General features: G+C 35.7%; 1 protein-coding gene across 1 annotated transcript; it reads right to left on the reverse strand.

Moving 5' to 3' along the window:
* Positions 1-70: 70 nt before the first annotated feature.
* LOC141436050 (uncharacterized) lies at positions 71-17,998 on the reverse strand. Its single transcript, XM_074098890.1, has 7 exons — positions 17,655-17,998; positions 17,449-17,567; positions 15,669-15,752; positions 15,104-15,212; positions 9,143-9,231; positions 7,680-7,803; positions 71-6,639 (listed from the first exon to the last, which is right to left on the reverse strand). Exons 1-7 carry the CDS (start codon positions 17,680-17,682, stop codon positions 6,494-6,496), a joined length of 699 nt encoding a protein of 232 aa, XP_073954991.1. The 5' UTR covers positions 17,683-17,998; the 3' UTR covers positions 71-6,493.
* Between the last annotated feature and the right edge of the window lie 262 nt (positions 17,999-18,260).

Genomic DNA, 18,260 nt, shown 5'->3' on the forward strand with positions numbered 1-18,260 from the left:
AAACAGTGTAAGTGTCAGAGGGACGCACGATACGAACTTCGAGTTTCGTGTTTCGAGTAGCCCAGCTGATTCTGCATACATTTGAGGGCCAGATTTTTTGCCGCTCAGTATAGTAGAAAGTAGGATGACACAAAGGGTTTTAGCTCGTATCTCAAACCAATGTTTAAACTAAACTGAACCTTATAACTCAGGTATTAAATTTCACTTAATAAAATTACCGATTTTGATATAAGAGCCCTTTAAAAGTACGATATAAAGTTGACGGGACTAATGTCGTCATTACCTATACACAGTTCAATGCTAAACTAGTTCTTATTGCTTTGGCATCTTTAAATATACAAATATTTTTGGTATGAATCTAATGAGGGCTATTGCGTATGAATTCGCCACTAGAGGCGCTAGTGTAGCGTGAGGTCTCCGAAATGTCAAATCTCATAGTTTTTGGGTGAGCTACGCGGGTTTATTTATAATTAGAATAATTTTGTGAATATTTTGCAATATCTGAAATTAATTATGGCAAATATGCGTTCCGGGGCAATGAATGTCTGTGTTTTGAGACAGTTTTGTCTTTCGGAAACCTTTGTCCTCCCTTTTTTCCGAACAAAACGGGGACTATGCAACACTGTGGCATGCTCGATATTTTTATGGTACGGTTTTAAGGTGTATTAAATATGATTTTAATCTAAACTTTGTTTTTACGCCCGTAATAACAGACTTTGAAAGCCATACTTAAAAACCTCACGCAACAGTGCGCCATCTAGTGAGACAAAAAACGATAGCCCTCATTACCGTGTCACTAGTGCGAAAAGCGGCATGGTAATTAGACTGATGCACAGATGAATGAGAATGGCCGTAAAGCATTATTAGAATGTAAGCGTGGTACTTTTTAAAAATAACACAATTTAGAGCTGCGCTTTATAGTTACAGAAGACGTCCCATAAAATTTACTTAATATTAGCAATCATGAACGTTTCTTGACAGGCGAAATATCGCTAGATGGCGTTAATATCGAGAGGTCCGTTTGACGTTAAGAGTCCTGCTCGCGATTGGCTCATTTAGTTAAATAAAGGTAAACCAAAAATATATGACTATTCAGTCAAGAGGGCGCTATTGTTCTAATTTATATGGCAATAGTTCAGTATAGTCGGAACAATGCCATCTTGACTTGTCTACAACGTGTTGATGTTAATTTGGAAAGGTTTTGTAGTGAAATAGTTTCATTGCCCAAGCATTTTTTTCAGTAGTTTATTATAAACATTATTCACAATGATCTGTTGTTGACTACTAATCGTCTTTGGGCATTTTTGTTATTGTTCACAGAAACCGCCACAGTGACAGTGACAATCATTAAAATTATTGCCAGTGTAAGAAATTAGTTCCAATGAAATTCCGCAACATGGCGAATAGTCATATATTTCTGGTCAGGCTCTAATCATAATCAATCAGTGACGCAAATGTCAAAGTCGCCAAACGTACGTCACTACCGCCAACTAGCCTGTCACCGAAACCTTCATTAATTTATAGTTAAAGGGCGGATGGTGCAATATGGTGACGAAAGCATAATATGGATAAGACTTATCTTTAAACTTCGATTAATATTTTTGTATAAAAATGTATAGAAATTTGAGTGATTTTTCCTAATAATGGTGAAGTATCAGTTTACGAATACGCTCCCGTTACACCTGTAGATATAAAGAAGTCATTTACTTTACATAAGTGGAAAGTGAAGTGAACTATAAAAGGAATCCACTGAAAATATGAAATATAGAAAAAATTACCTATCTTCTCTTTTAAACCATTGTAGTCATATCCATATTACGTACATATCGTTCGACATGATTTTGACGTAAATTGCATCCGTCATCCGCCCACTGTTTATAGTATATTTTTACAATAAAAATACCTAAAACACTAAGAAATAAAAGTCTTAAATTATAGCACGCAAAGGACGTAACATTTAACATCAAATATATGTTTACGAGATGTAGACCGCTATTACCTTCAATATGCTTCGATATTTTGACAGACAGAGCTCGGTCTAAACGACATTAACATCTACCCGCAATTTCTTCAGTCTAAACTTGATGATAATACAAACGCTAGCCTAGACTATACCTTGACAAGTTAGTACGTGATCATTTCTTCATGATTGCATAAAAGGAGAATGAGTGATATCAATGAGTGAATGTCAAAATTCCTCTGTCATTACATGACATGTTGTATGCGTGACCTCAACTCTGGTGGGACTACCTACACTTGTATGAATCATATATGACTCCTTGGATTGAGAAGTTAAAGGTAATAACGGTTTAAGTCCCGCATGAAATAAGTTAATGTTATTAACCGTAAATCATATAAAAAATGTTAACATTTAACATGCATTATAAATATTATAATTAATATCAAATTGTAACGAAAGCTCGATCAAATGAGTGCGCACCAAATATTATAGTCTAAAATTCAATTCAATTTTAAACAGTTTATTATAATTCATTATACTTTTGTAAGATAAAATAGTGGTTATAAAGAAGTTAAATCAATAAAGTAGATTTTTGTAATTTTTTTTTGCATGAACTATAAGATACTTGAATATTAAGCTCAACATATCTACCACTGGTTGTTGCTCCCAGCTTTGCCTGTGTCGCGTGCGATTTGTACACATTCCCGAAATAATCAGTAGCTTTTGCTTGATGATAATATAGCTTACTTTACATTAAAAAAAATCGGTGCTGTAGTTTTAAGTTTATCCATTACAAAAAACAACATACACATTCAAATCTCTCTTTATAATATTTGTTTAGAGTAGGAAATAGGTGTCTAAAGCAAACATCTAGAAAGAAACAACGTGTATAAAAATTCTTAATAAAAATGGTCAAAAAGACTGAAACATTAGATATTAGGAATAAAAAAGCGAGTTTCGATTAATTCACGTAAAAATAAACATTGCAAAATAACTTGGCTTTAAACACTAAGGTATGGTTATTATTTACAAAGTTTCTAATGGGGTTTTACTTCACTATATTATTATGTACTTAGTACTACACTAAACACCTAAAATTCTAAACAAAGTAACGTCACGATTTTAAACGGTTAAATATATTACAGCTTTCAAATGTTCACAATAAACACGGGTAATCTCGACTCCGAGAAGTGATCTGATTTACTGAATACGGCTCCGCTACCGGAACCGACTCCGACACCTTTATTGAATTTGGTTCTTTTGAGCGACACATCTACAGACAAATTAATGATCGCTAAGCGATCCCTCTCCACTTCTTTCTGGATCAGAAGTATCGATTCGTCATAGTGACTTTTTTTTATTTGTGAGTTACTTCGGATTTAGGTACTACCAGCGTACCGGCTCGGCGCCCGACCGAACATATCCGATCCGATCCGATGTGATTGAAAGAAAGCGAAGTCAGTGCTGAATCGCCGATCCCAGGCCAGGTCGATCCAAAAGGTTGGTAGGAGTTAGTAACTCCTCGGAGTCGTTAAGATTTAAAGGAGCCGATAAGGGATTCGGCTCCGCTTGAGGATCTGATTCTTTTAAATCTTCAGATCCGGATTTACCAAGCTCTACTTCACAGTAAAGTTTTACATTCCACATGTTTTTTTATCTTATTTTATTTAACCAAAACGAATTTTATTGCCAAATTGATTTCCATTGATTCAACTTTCATCTAGATTTCTATACAAATCATATACCAAAAATGATAGCCGGCTTCGTAACTAGTACACAAATAAAATTAAAAAGATGTTCAAGTTTTTTGATGCAATTATATCATTTAACCTCACGAAAAGAAAACCAATTTATCGTCTTGTTCGATAAAAACTTTATCACAATAACTAAATAGCTTAAGTATTTATTTTAGTTAATTATCTAAACGAACAAAATGGCCGCATCGCCTATTTTTTATTTTATATCCTATTTATTAAGGCATTTGCCACGGGATATCTTACGTAACTGCATTTAGATACGCCACTATTAATAATAAACTTAAAGCCCACCGAATAAGGTACAGTCAATCAATTTGATTCCTAGGCCACCACAGAACCTTGTCATTGTGACATTTTATGTCATCCAATAAGCATTGCTATAGACAAACCAAAATTATATACCATGGCAAGGTTCTAAAGCGGCTTCGGAATCAAATTGGTTGGCTGCACACTGAACTGTCGTTACAATATCTTAAAGCCATGAACCTATACTTTTAAATATTGATGTATTATACAATGACTAAGTGAGGCATAAGCTATCTTAAAGCCTCTTATTTAACATAGTGCTTTAGGCAAATAAAGCTTTACTTTCTTTAATTTTGGAAATATCTTATCTAGACTGAGTACTGCGACAAAGTGTGACCGACAGAAAAATCAAACTAAAGAAATGCGTCTCGTTTTAACTGATGACCAAGTAATAAATGTTAATTTACAAAAGTTAGTAGTGAGTTCAGTTAATGGGTGTCAATTTTCGCTTCATAATGCCTCAATAATTTTAATTTGACCTGAATAACTCAGTCAACTTTGCTTGTCTCTGTTTGTATTCGTACTTCTGCACTGTACAGTCGACGGAAAAAATATCTATACAGCCATAGCGTCAACTATGTATACATCGACGTTATGGTTTAGTGGCATAAAGGTGTAAAAGATAGTTTTGACGTCTTGGTAACGTATATAATATATTTATGACCTAGATCGGACACACTCAAAATTAGAAATTTATTTTAAAATTGACTTAGTATTTCAGGGATCGGCAATCGCCCTGAACCGGCTTCTTAGGGACCGCTTGCGGCTCTTATAGATATAAAATTACGGCTATCCAGTTCCGCACTCGAAAATTGATAAACGTCATTGTATTATCAAAACCAAAATATAATGCAAACGATCGATGAATGAGTAACTACGTCTATCTCTCTATTATTATTCTCATAATAATAAATTTTAGTTACTCCTTAAAAGTTGGGAAATTTAGTAAATTAGCCTATTCCGTTTCAAAAGATTACCAATCCCTGCTCTAGTTAAATGCAATTACGTTAAAAAATTAAATCCCTGGGCGCAAGGAACACTAAATAATATCTATTAATCTTTATTTGGTAACAGACTCAAACTTACGGTACAATAATCATATTAATAAACTAATAATCGGTGGCTTAAATGAGCATTTGTCGATTTTAATTCACAAAAATAACAAACAACTTTTTATTAAGGGGCTGTTTCACCATCCATTGATTAGTGTTAACTGACGGTTAAATGTGATGCCGTCTCTATTTGTTTTGTTCGAATAGACGGAGACGGCATCACATTTAACCGTCACTTAACACTAATCAATGGATGGTGAAACGGCCCCTTAATGTGGTAAAAATAAAAAAGGCGCTAACAAAATCAAACAAACTACAACAAATCAATTAATAACAAAAGTATATCATGCTACAACAATACGTAAGTAATTAACAAAAAATACACAATACATGTAAGTATTTTTTAATCGAATAAACAACAAAATAGTTATTAAGACAATGATAACAAATTTGCTTAGACTTTCAGGACTAGATGATCGAAATACCACCAAATATAATATTTATAACAATTAAAGCATAACAATAAAAAGATTTTAATACCTAAATAATACTTCAATACATAATACTTTCAAAACGAGAAAAGCTCCGAGTATATCATTCAATCTTTTCTAGATAAGTGAAGACAGAATTTCTAATTATAGTGACAACATCAAAATTACATTAAAAAAACCCTTATCTGCAGTGAATTAGTACTAAGTACTCTAATTATTAAAAATCAGTTCTAAATGGTTACTATGCCAAGCACAGTATTTGGCGGAAAATAAGCTCTTTAATTAAAGATTTAAAATGGAAATCAACAACATCAAACGCTTAAACTAAATATACTTAATCCAAATCTCAAGGAAGACACCTAGTCTGTACCTTAGAAGACTTGTATTGACACCGGCGTTTATACAAACATACACTCAAACATTCACATAGAGACATGTACCATCAATTCTAAAACTTCGCCCAAATCGCCCAAAATTTGAAGAAACAATCTGTGGCACCTTAACTCCTTACACTCCATTTACTTATATTTTTACATCTTCGTGCCATGAGCCATCTATAAAGTACTTTACACCAATTTTGACCATTTATAGCCCCCCCCCCCCTATTGCTACGAAAGTCGACATAATTTAACTCCTGTGTCATAAACCGCCTGCACCCCCCCCCCCTCATTTTGTGACGTAATTTACGGATAACCCACAAGGCAAACAATTTTTGAACAAAATTTGTGGAGATTTTTTATACTTGTACCTTAAACATTACCAGTACCTTACTGAACTTTATACCAACATTCAATGTACACCAAACATTTACAAACGGTTACCCATTCACGGCCTTCAGTGTTACCACTTCCTGTGTTGCCACTTTACAGCCGTAGCGTTGCCAATACCAATTAATGGTTAGTGTTGCCAGCTTATTTACATTTTAGCTTACTTGTCGCAGTCTTGGACTAGTTGCACGCTGTCCTCCCCCCGCCGGGAGGTGGGTCGCCTCAGGGGGCGTGGATGCTGCAGGAGGGAGAACCTTTCTTGCTGCCCAGGCTTTTTGCTTAAGGCGTTACGGAGGTGGCTTTCGCCTGGAAATATGAAGAGTAATTTAAATTTAAATATTCTGGTTTGTTTTTCAGTGCCATTGAAATCTAAAGTAAGGTGTTGTTTTTAAAGCGTGTGTATAGATCCTATCAATATTATCATACTAACTTTAATTCAGCCAGACTGTTGCGGACAGCCGCGAAACCAAAAGATATATAGAACTTGTAAATAAATATTGTAAATAATAGCTGTTAAATATAGAATAAGTAGACTAATTAGGTTAAGATCATTGTAAATAGCGAGTAAGTAGTTTAAGAATCGAATTGTATATTATAAGTAGCGAAATCGATTAGTATAGTTAAATAAAGGCGAAAAACCCAGTAGCGATAGCGAAAATTCCCCGGTAATTCAGTGCGTTTTGTGATTTGGGTCCACCAATCACAGCGCCTGGATTATCGGGGAATTATAGCCAATCACGGGCGGGCTTATACCCCGGCCGCGGGGTATAAATACAGGTCCGCCCGCAGCGATAAGGCAGTTCGACGCGGAAGCGACCCGAAGCGCTCCTCTCTCCGAAGCCTCCAGCGAGCAAGCGACCAGCGACCAGCGAAGCGAACCGACCCCTGCTATTCCAACGGACCTCCGATTGCTGCCTTACCGACCGACCACCGCGATATCGAACCGGACTCGATTACCACCGCGAATTTACGACGAACCAGTCCAATAAAAATACAGTCCACTATCGAAGGTGTTTTCATTGCCCTACTCCCGTTGTAACGACCGCAGAGGACTGCGAAGCACCTCGCGCTGTGAACCCGAGCTGTCTGTCGACGACACAGACTAAACCATAATTTGTGTTTGAACAACTGTACCCAAACGCACCAACAAACTTGATGCCCTACACTTCAGTCTACACTTCTGGCTGAAACGCTGAGGTAGTTATTACCTCGTCAACCATCCACCTCATCCTCTCTCCTCTTCTTTTCCTCTCTTTCTCTCTTTTCATTTTGGTGCTTTTGGTTTTGGTGTTTTGTATCAGCGTGATAAGTCCCGGGTGCTGTAATATTTATAAATGTGTCCTTACCAGGCAGTGACAGCGGTCTCCCGCACAGAGAGAGGTCGTGGCTGCGGGGCGAGGCGGAGCGCGAGGGTCGCGGCCGCGCCTCCCGGGCGCGCCGCGGGGACCGCGACCCGATACCTACGGAATCCTGGAATAGACACTCTGTTATAGCCAATGGGCGGCTGACAGATGTAAATTATAGGTCGATTCATAAAAGCTGGCACGAATGATTTGAATGAGTGAATGATAATGCCTATTTATGCATCACAAAATGATTAGAGAAGTCGTATTAAAAAGTGATAATCGTGTTATAATATAATATAAGAAGTATTCTTGTTATTAGGCCCCTGTACAAGAACGGCAGCCACACGGTGACATGACATTACTTTTGTTCAAGGCATTTGTGCCAGCTATCGTGAATGGAACTATACCTACTCGTACGTCAAATGTCGAACAATACCTATACGTACTAAATATAGATATCACTACGATTTGTTTAAAAAAATACACACAAACACATACAATAATTAAAAACGTCAGTGTTACAACTTACAGCTCCAAGAAACTCATAGTGAGAGAGTTCTCGAAAAGACCCCATGAAAATTCTCGCCGAGGCTTTTCACTGAGTTTATGAAACTGTAAAACGTTCAGAAATTTTGCATTCTCCGTGTAATCGGTAGCCTCCACTGGTTGGAGGTGCACCATAATGCTACATTTACACGCTTGCCGAGACTTGGCAAACATCTACAAGCTCCAAGCCTATACAAACGTTTGAATGCCATTTACACCCTTGCAAGTGGGTTATTTTATTCCGGGCCGGCAAACATAGCAGACGGGGACCTCGAAGTTGCTTCGGCTCTTGTGTTTGGTTTGACATAGTGCATATTTGTATTGCCAACATACAACGTAAACACGTCGCAAGCTTCCTTTGATCTGTGTTCAAAAACCGACACTCGTTCGGATCGGCGACAAGCTCTTGCAAGCTCACGCAAACCAAAGCAAACACACTTATTCACACGCTTGTACTTATGAAAGGTTGTCGCAGCTGGCAAGCGTGTATTAAATTTCTAGATGTAATTGGTATTTCATTCAATACAATAGCTTTAAGCATGTTGTTAATTAGCAGGGCATTATAATATAAACATAAGGTGCGCAAAGAAAATCTACTTATAAAGATATACAAAATAAAGTAATCTCTTATGCCAAAATGGAGTCACTCATAATAACAATTTGACATCTTTTAATTTTATTATCCTTGACATATATTTATCTGAGAAATATTCAATTTTCTTTTCAAAATAACAAACTAACGAAGTGGATTTTCTTAGCTCAGATAGGTAGGTTCAAAAGGTTCTGTAAATTTTAAAAATGACACATGAACAATAACGATTGTCCTTGTATCTTAGGTGTGTAAAATCCTTCATCAATACAGAAACTTGTGACCTTCCTTCAGCACTAGACAGAGACAGTATAATAATGTTAGTAACCTTTTCGTGTGCGACGGAGTAAGCGCTAAAAGACACAGGACTGTCGGCGCCGAAGTCGAAAGCTGAGGACGCTCGGTAAGAGAGCGAGTCTGCCATGAAACGAGGGGTTAGTTAGTTAGTTTAGTTAGTCATCACGGAATAGAAACAAGATGTCGGAAAGGCTTATGCGTGAATCGGCCGCATTTGAGCGAATGATAAAACCTGCTTAAACTCATCATTTCCGGCCTATATGCGTCCCACAGCTGGGCACAGTTTTCTTCGTAAATTGAGGCTTGGATTGTAATTCAAATGCGGGCCCAGTGCGAATTGGGAACATCATACACTGAATAACTTCGCAGGCGGGTAAAATATTAAGCGTTTTTGAGGCATTATTTTTTCGTCATTAGGTACTTTTTCGGGAAGTATTAAATATTAAAAGAGACAGGATATTTTTTATGAAAACTAAAAACAATCAATTACCTATGCTAAATCTAGCATGATCAAAATTCTTGCGACTGTCCTTCCGTTGTGCTAATAAACGTGGGATGGTAATAATAATAACTTTTAACGCCGGTCAAATCGCTCGAATATTCAGCCAGGCGCATAAACCTACGTGATTTCCTTTACCGAAAAGCTCATGGTAAATTTCAAATTTAATTGGCTTGAGAGTAAAAAGCTTGCTTCGTTCTAGTGTAGCTTTGTGCGTAATCAATCAAGCATAATAATTTATTGTATGGTCATGAGTTTTAAATAAGTGTTAAATTTTGTTTGGTATATCCAGTACATCATATCCTGCCGAGAGGCGTATAATATTTTTAATCTGACTCTAGGTATGATATAATCTGTGCTAAACCAAATATCAAATATTTTATTACATTAAATAGTAAATAAGATAAATTAATAAAGTGATACTTATAATTTGGAATCAATATGACATTAACGTCAATAACATTTTTTTTTTCACCCTTTTTAGGGTAAATAATCTAAGATACAATAGTTTAATGTCAACTGCTCGTCACCTTTAAAAGATTGCTTTTTCCGATGCATAGACTTTCATTATTGAGGAGTCCTGGTGCTTCACCACCCATTCCATTTCACCATATGCATAAATTGATTAGCAACTTTGTTAAAGTAATTGAAATTCAACCCGTGAAAACTGTGGTCTTCATCATTAAGTAGTTCCACTTCACTAAATGATGATTTTTAATAGCAAATGCATGAGTTACTACTAAATATATCAAAATTACCATAGGTGTCGAATATAGGCTTTGGATTTTTTTTAAAGGAAGGTCAGCGTTTTCGTCTCTAGCTCGAAATAGAAAACACTTATTTGAATTTACATCCTCTTTGTCTGTCGCTAGCTGATTAGTGCAAGTCTTTTGCACTTCAGAAAGAAAAAGTCACTATTTCATGTGGCGATACTTGTTTCTCTCTTATCCTTTTCTTGTTAATGGACAAGAAGTTCAAAAACAGAAATGAAAAATACTCTAGTCTCGTCTTCGGAATTAACAAAAATACGAGAAATCAGCTGTCTAGCGTTACACAAACTTTACTCATATTTTGTTATGATAAGGTATAATCGGTCATCGAACCACGCCTCCCGCCAGTTATCGCTAATTCCTTGCGTGTTCTCGGTTTTTGAGGGAAATAAAAAGCGTTAGTGTTAGTACTTATCTAAATATTATTTACAACTTGATAATATGCGTTAGTCATGATCAGACTCCCAAAAGATCTAAAATTTAGCAATTAACACGTATATGTAGGTGTTTGTTGCAATAGAAATAACGTAACAATCTTGATCTGTTTTTTTTATTGGAAAATCCATATTATTATTATAAATGTCAAAGTGTGCGTGTTTGTTTGTTTGTCCGTCTTTTACGTCGAAACGGAGCGACGGATTGACGTGATTTTTGGCATAGAGATAGTTTATGGGCCAGAGAGTGATATAGGCTACTTTTTGCACAGTTCCCGAGGGTACAAACAGCGCGCGGAACCCTCATTCCAAAAGCTAGTACTTCACACACTCACTTGATTGATGGTAAAAACTTCTTATTTAAATAAACTATTTTGGGATTGGTTTTTGGATATCGATATCTGGGCAGTGCCCCCGCCAAGTCGAGCAAAACAAAAACAAAGGCACGGCCGTACCATACTTTTCTCGAAGCCATTCAGGCTATGGGTTTTACGGGATGACCGTAAAAGTAACAAAAATTTGGAGTTGAAATAAAAAATACAAAAAGATTCCAAAAACCAATCTTAATTTGATTGCTTGATAACGATATCTCTTGTCCGGGTGAGCGGTTAGTTCCAATGGAGTGCTGAAAGTTTCTCGATGAGGGCTACAGCATAGATGTCACTAGTGTCGCTGCTTAAGTGACTAAATAAGAAACAAACAGGCTGAGATATGTCCAGCGGTGGTGTAGCGGTATAGCACGCGGCATGGAATGCCGAGGACCTGGGTTCGATTCCCAGCGCTGGTCTTATTTTTCTGGTTTTTCTGTGCATCTATATTTCAGTTTGTATTTTCGAAACTATTTTGGAATTTATTTTTTTTAATTAATTTTTAAAAGGCGTTTTCCATCATAAAGACGGGTCAAGATTGCAAATTCATTTCTATTGCCAGTAAGTAAAACGATGTATAGATGTAGTGAACAAAGTTTTTACACAGGCCAAGTCAAAATCAATCTTGTGCCAATGCCATAAAGACTTTGAAATGGAAAAACTTTTAACTTTTAACTATACTACATTTTAAAATACACTAAATGGACCGCAAATAATGATCAATATGCAATTCCACAAAGACAAATGATGAAACGCATAATGCATAACTTAGAAAGTTTCTATCGACACCTCCTACGTATACTGGTACAAGTGACAAATTTCTGATTTTTAGTTTTTTGCAATTTTGTGATTAATATTTTCCTTATTTACCTACCACAAAAAATTTGCACGGATATTCCTATTAGTTTTGGAAATAAAGTGACGTATATGAATGCATCTAACACCGTTTTGCTAATCGGTACAACGTATACTGAGGCAACGACATGCACCACTATACGCGGCACCGATATTGTCGCGGGGCGGGGAAGTCCAGTGTAACTGGCAGTTGCCTCAGTGTACGCGCTAGCCGTCGCTGCGTGCGGACCGTTTAAACTGTTCTACGAACACATAATTGATAGTATATTATATAAAAACATGTTTTGGTCTGACAATTGCGGAGGGCAAGACCACAATTGCCGTATTTCTCATAGACAGTCATGGAAACTAAATCCAATGTGAAACCTTTTCGTGATCTATTTCGCTATGATTTCTTTGGCAAATGTATGGGATGTCAACATAACATTGGTAGTACAACGGTTCCACCCAGTACCAGTACGTGATTCAGTTTTCTCGGCTATACCTACATGTACGCGTGCTATAAATATAACATTGCAGTATTACATTGCATTCTGGTAGTTGAGCATCCCCAAAAAGAAGGCGAAGGCATGCATGCTTTAATTAAAATGAGAACAGTAAATTTCAATATACCTACAGGTTGATAAAAAAAAATCCTGTACTATACTGTAACCCATATTAGGGCTACTGATTACTAATACGATATAAGTGGGAAAACATTGAAATTAGAAAGTCTTCTTGCGACTCCACTTCCATGCAAAACTTTTTTTTTTCGAATCACAGTATTTTTCTACTTGGATCATATTAGTAATTAGTAGCCCTAATGTGGTTTAAAGTATAGTACAGGTTTTTAATAACCCCTATACACATTTTTTTATACACACCTAAGAAATGGTACCTGGCTATGTATATGGCGAAAACGGGTAACCGTATGAAGTTATAGAAGTTTCCCAAGACTCAGAAACAGACACAAAATTTAAATCTATTGTCAAGAAGACATTAATATATAAGGCGTATTATTAAAATTAATGATTATATCATGGATAGGGAAATTTGGAAATAATTCCGATTCGCATTGGCGAGTGCTTACTCCAAATAGCGAATTGAGAACTGTTTTAAATATGTAGTTGTGCTAAATACTTGTGATGTATAGATATCACTAAAATATGATTGTAAATCTGTTTACAAAATATACCTAGGTTTATTGCCAGACTCTTCTCAACAGAGGTTTTTTCGAACCGGTGGTAGATTTTTTTTGACATTCATAAGTGCTTGTTACAATCTAAATTGAATAAAGATATTTTGACTTTGACTCAATATTTCATGTCAAAGCTTGGCTTAAGCAAAGTGCTAATCAGACTCGCGCACGAAGGGTTCCATACCATCTATACAACTTCATTAGGATTAGCAAAAAAATGGCAAAAAAATACATTTGTTGTATGGGGGCCCCCTTAAATATTTATTCTGTTCTATTTTTTGTTATATATATATATATATATATATTATATCGACTACAGTTATACATAATCTGTGAAAATTTCAACTGTCTAACTATCATGGTTCATGAGATACAGCCTGGTGACAGACGGACGGATAGCGAAGTAGTATATAGAAGTAGGGTTTCCGTTTATACCCTTTGGGTACGGAACCCTGAAGAGGCACAAAAGCTAAACCGTTATGTACAAATGGGTGCGATGCGATATATGTATAACATGAGGAACCTTTCACAATAAAATACGAGCACACATTTGAACAGGAATACGAATCCATTGAATGTGCTTCCATTAATTTAAAGCACTTAATACAATTACTTTTCTTAAATAAAACCATTATATTTCAAGTGAGGTTTTTTATAAAGGTATATTTCTGTATTTTGTATAGCACGTTTAAAACATTACTAGCGGTATATTGGTACAAGTGGCATGCTAATGTTAGCGTATATTGATGCAAGTGATAAAAACGTTTATAAATCAATAGATGAAGGTAAAAGAGCATCTGTTTTATTGTTCATTTGCAAGCCATATAAGTATTTCATCTAAAAATTCATGTACAATATAAAAATATCATTAGATCAGTAATCTACGCATTACGCCGTATACTGGAGCAAGTGGTAATTAGCTCAGTATACCGCACAACTACAAGATGTAAAATACGCGTATAGTAGTGTATCTGCAATTTTCTCAAAAACTATAAGAAATTTCAAAATTCCATGAATACAGGTAGAATGCAAATATTTTCTTTGGAACCAATGCAAAATTTTGAAAAGTTATATCATCAAATGAGAAAGTTACAAGTTTTGGAACCTTTGAACAGCTCTCCTGTAAATTTATGATTATGCACTTGTACCAGTATACGTAGGAGGTGTCGCTATGATACATAGTCCAATATGCAATTGTAATTTTATTCAAATTTAACAATCATAGCGTGACACTCGGCATTCATATTATGATTTATTACTTAATAGGGACGAGAATAAGAGTAACATACTAAGGAATGTCAGAGATTGGTACGGTTCAAAAGTTAGGTAAGTATTTACCGGTAGTTAAAATAAGTACGAAAATGTTCCATTGTAGGACAGAAAATTAACTATAATGCCCGGTTCACATTATTCCAGTAAAATCGTGCCAGTAGCAGTGTCATGCTACTGGAATGGTTTTACTAGAATAATGTGAACCGGGCATTATATTTGAACGGAAGCACAATTTTTAAGCTTCCTTTACACATGACAGAGTTATAAAGGTTTGAAATTCCAAGATTATACAGAGAAAGAAATACGAGCATTAATGGCGTCGCAGGCAAGTACCACCATAGTAACTGCATACAAAAAGTGTTTTAATGTTTGACGCATCGCTGCGTCAATTATGTTAATAGCACGCCCATTGTTGTGCGTTAACGTCCAATCGACTTTAAAAAATAAGGAGATGCAGTGTCATTACTTACATTTTCTTATTCAAAGCAAGTCAATCAATACAAGAATTGCGTAAAATTTTACTACAAGATTTGAAATTGAAAAGTCCTTTGTATATGAAACATTATAAATGAAATAAAAACTTGTACTCATAAAAGATTGACAGAGGTTTATTTTACCATTTGACCAGCAACTGGTAGGAGGCGGTGACCTGATCATGTGCTCGTGAACTTCCTTCAGGGTCAGGGGATCGTCTTCAACAAAGTCTAGTGCTGTACTGCCAAAATCCTGGAATCATTTTTATTTATGTAAAACCGGCGAGTCTTTGACCACAATTAAGCATACCTATGTCTGTGTGTACTCTACCATTATAACAAAACAGCTGGAGCGATTTGGCACACAGATAGTTTTTAATACAAGTTGGCCAGTGTCAAGGTGGAAAGCTTTAGGCGATTGGTGTGTTTTTTTTTTCCCTCTTATATTTTAACGAGGCTTTAGCACACTGAATGTGACTATGTCAGCCTCATGGGGAGCCTCAGATATATACACGAAACGATTAGACTTACGACTTAGAAACTTAATTTAATTCATAGGACACTTTTGTACTAAAAAATTTAATAGCTCCCACAAGAAGTTTTAGTTATGTTTTAGTGTTTCTAGATGAAGATCTAGATAAAATAGTGGGAAACATCTACTATCTATAATTCTAACTAACATACTATGATATCTATGACAAGCAATTACCTGTGACATTAATATGGTATCGTCAGATTCACACTCGTCAATGTGACTCTCAATTAAACTCTCTCTGCTGGCCTTGATGACTTGCTGGAACGAAAACCAATCATGCTGTCACAAACACGGACGTAATAGGATTACCATACAAGTAATCTAATTTGGGGATTGAAGGCTAAAATTATTGAGATTAGTTGTAAGCTGATTAGTAGCGAGCAAGAGGCAGAAGATTTTGCATTGACAAAAAATATGATTGGCAATGAGTACTTAGTTGTAACTCCTCTGTAAAAAAGGAATGGAATAAACACTTTTACATTTTGTCATTTTTATTTTCAGTTGTCCTAGGATAATTTGAAAGCCAAATTTCATATTTGCATGATAGTTTTGTATTGGTATATAGTTGTAGGAATATAACAAAGTTTGACATGAGTATGTATGTTCTATCACATCCCCTATGAAACGTGGTGGAAAAATTCGCAAGTTTCTTCCACATCAGGGACTTTTTTAAATTTGGAAAATAACAGAGGCTAGGGTGTAGGATGCTTTCAGCATAATATTCTAATGTTGTAGGCTTACTCCACAATACCAGATTTCACCAAAAATGCCCCAGTAACTTCCTCAACAAAATAATTTAAGGAAGTGGTTACTGATCCAGAAATTAACTAGAAGAAGAATATAGACAATTGAATTGAAAGGCTAAATTATCTAAGGACCATGTTTTGAGATATTGAGTTATGTACATGTTCCGAATCAGTGAATTTTTCTGTTGTTTGAGCTGCTTCAAAATTTAAAAAAAAATGGTGCTTAGATAATTTAAGCCATTCAACCATCAATATACAGTATGCATTTTAAAGGTGATTCACTGGGGTTCATTCATTGGGCATTTATCTAACCATTGTCCCTGAGTTTATCTCTCACCACAGTTCTGTTATGAATTTTTCTTAATAACTTTCGTAACAAAACGGACAATATAATATTTTGGGGATACATCTGGAGACCCTGTTTTTACAGCTCAGAATCATGGACTGAGTATACCTGCCAAATTTTGTTGAAATTGGAGAGATAAACTTAGGGTACAACGGTAGATAGAAATGCCCAAGTAACAAGCACTTTATCTTATCAATACGGTATTTGACTATTTTGTATTGTTTTATAAATTAAAACTACACAATGCCTGTTATCGAACAGAAAAACAATTTTTAAGCTACCTTTACAAATAACAAAGTTATAAAGGTTTAAAATTCAAGATTAGAAAGAGAAAGACATACTGGCATGTGACGTCACACCTTACTTGCTGCATAGAGAAAAGCGTTTGAGAAAGACACAGGTATATAGATTTTTCAAAAAATCACTATAAATCTAATTTTCAACCGATTTAAGTTTTCTCTTCGCTAAACACTGTCTGTATATCTATATTTTCATAATAATATTAAGATATGGCAAATTCAGGAGTTGTCAAATACCATATTAGGTACAGTACAACTTGCAAAATAAATCTTATGCCATACAAAATGGAATAAAAAACATATCTTAAAAATCACTAAAATAGACTGGAAACTTGACTAAACTAAAGGTTCTCAGCCTAATTCTAGCCATTACCTTTGAGATCTTTTTGGTGCTGCCCCTTTTCAATAAGTACCTATTTAAGCTCCTATTTTTTTAAGCATTCTACTACCTCTGCCCCTTGAAATATCAATGCTCACAAGGGACGCTATCACCTATGTTGATGATCTATTCTCTTCCTAACAAAAATGTAAGTTAATTTAATATTTTTTTTATATAAACCTACCTGTAAGAAAGGGTTGTCTTGTCGTGACAGTCTGAGAGCCTCCATGTCTTGAGCTATGTTCCGAGTCCGTCCAGGAGTCAACAAAACCGCAGCAGACCCGCTCAAAGGCGCAGTCAGAACTGCAAAGCACGACCACATAATATTATTATCTAGTCATTAGAAAAAACTTAACGTAACGTTGAATATGATCTTTTAATTTTACTCACTTGAAAGGGAATCGTTACTACCGTCCATCCTTACGGCCAATACAATCCAAAGGCAATCGGTGATACAGTATAATATACTAAGTAAAATTCGTAAACAATAATAATCACTCGTTTTTGAACATTATGAATATTTGAACAAACACTTGCGTCACGACCAGCGCGTTAAACAAATGTCACAACTATGAATCTGTACATTGAATCGTTAATTTAATAACTCTATATTTCATAAGCATAATTACTACAAAATTAAACAAATATCCTGATAATAGTAATGAAATAAATTAAGACTATGATTGGAATAAAGACTGACTGATAACGTAACGATTGACTGACATAACTCGGACTGACTGACAGCTGCGATTTCCGTTCGGAAATGGCAAAGAGTAGTGTATTATACTGGGGAAATGGTATCAATAAGGGTCTGCCAGATCGTAGCTTCAACGGGTGTAGTTAATGTAGGACTTGTTAATGTGCTTACGGATTATCATGCCGTGCATTATCCCCCCTTACTGAACTAGCACGAGTGTAGATAATGTACGACTTGTTAATGCGCGCTCAAATAATACACGACCTGATAATCCATGCTTATAATAGTGCTCGACCTAT

The sequence above is a fragment of the Choristoneura fumiferana genome, chromosome 16, assembly GCF_025370935.1.
Source record: "Choristoneura fumiferana chromosome 16, NRCan_CFum_1, whole genome shotgun sequence".
NCBI lineage: Eukaryota > Metazoa > Arthropoda > Insecta > Lepidoptera > Tortricidae > Choristoneura > Choristoneura fumiferana.

What these genes read in the sequence shown, in the direction of transcription:
- LOC141436050 (XM_074098890.1), bottom strand. Translation starts at nt 17,682, where the DNA reads ATGGACGGTAGTAACGATTCCCTTTCAA. An exon ending in TACCAGTTGCTGGTCAAATG is followed by an intron (nt 9,232 to 15,103) that starts GTAAAATAAACC and finishes GTTTCATGGCAG; the next exon opens with ACTCGCTCTCTTACCGAGCG. An exon ending in GAGACCGCTGTCACTGCCTG is followed by an intron (nt 6,640 to 7,679) that starts GTAAGGACACAT and finishes TCATATTTCCAG; the next exon opens with GCGAAAGCCACCTCCGTAAC.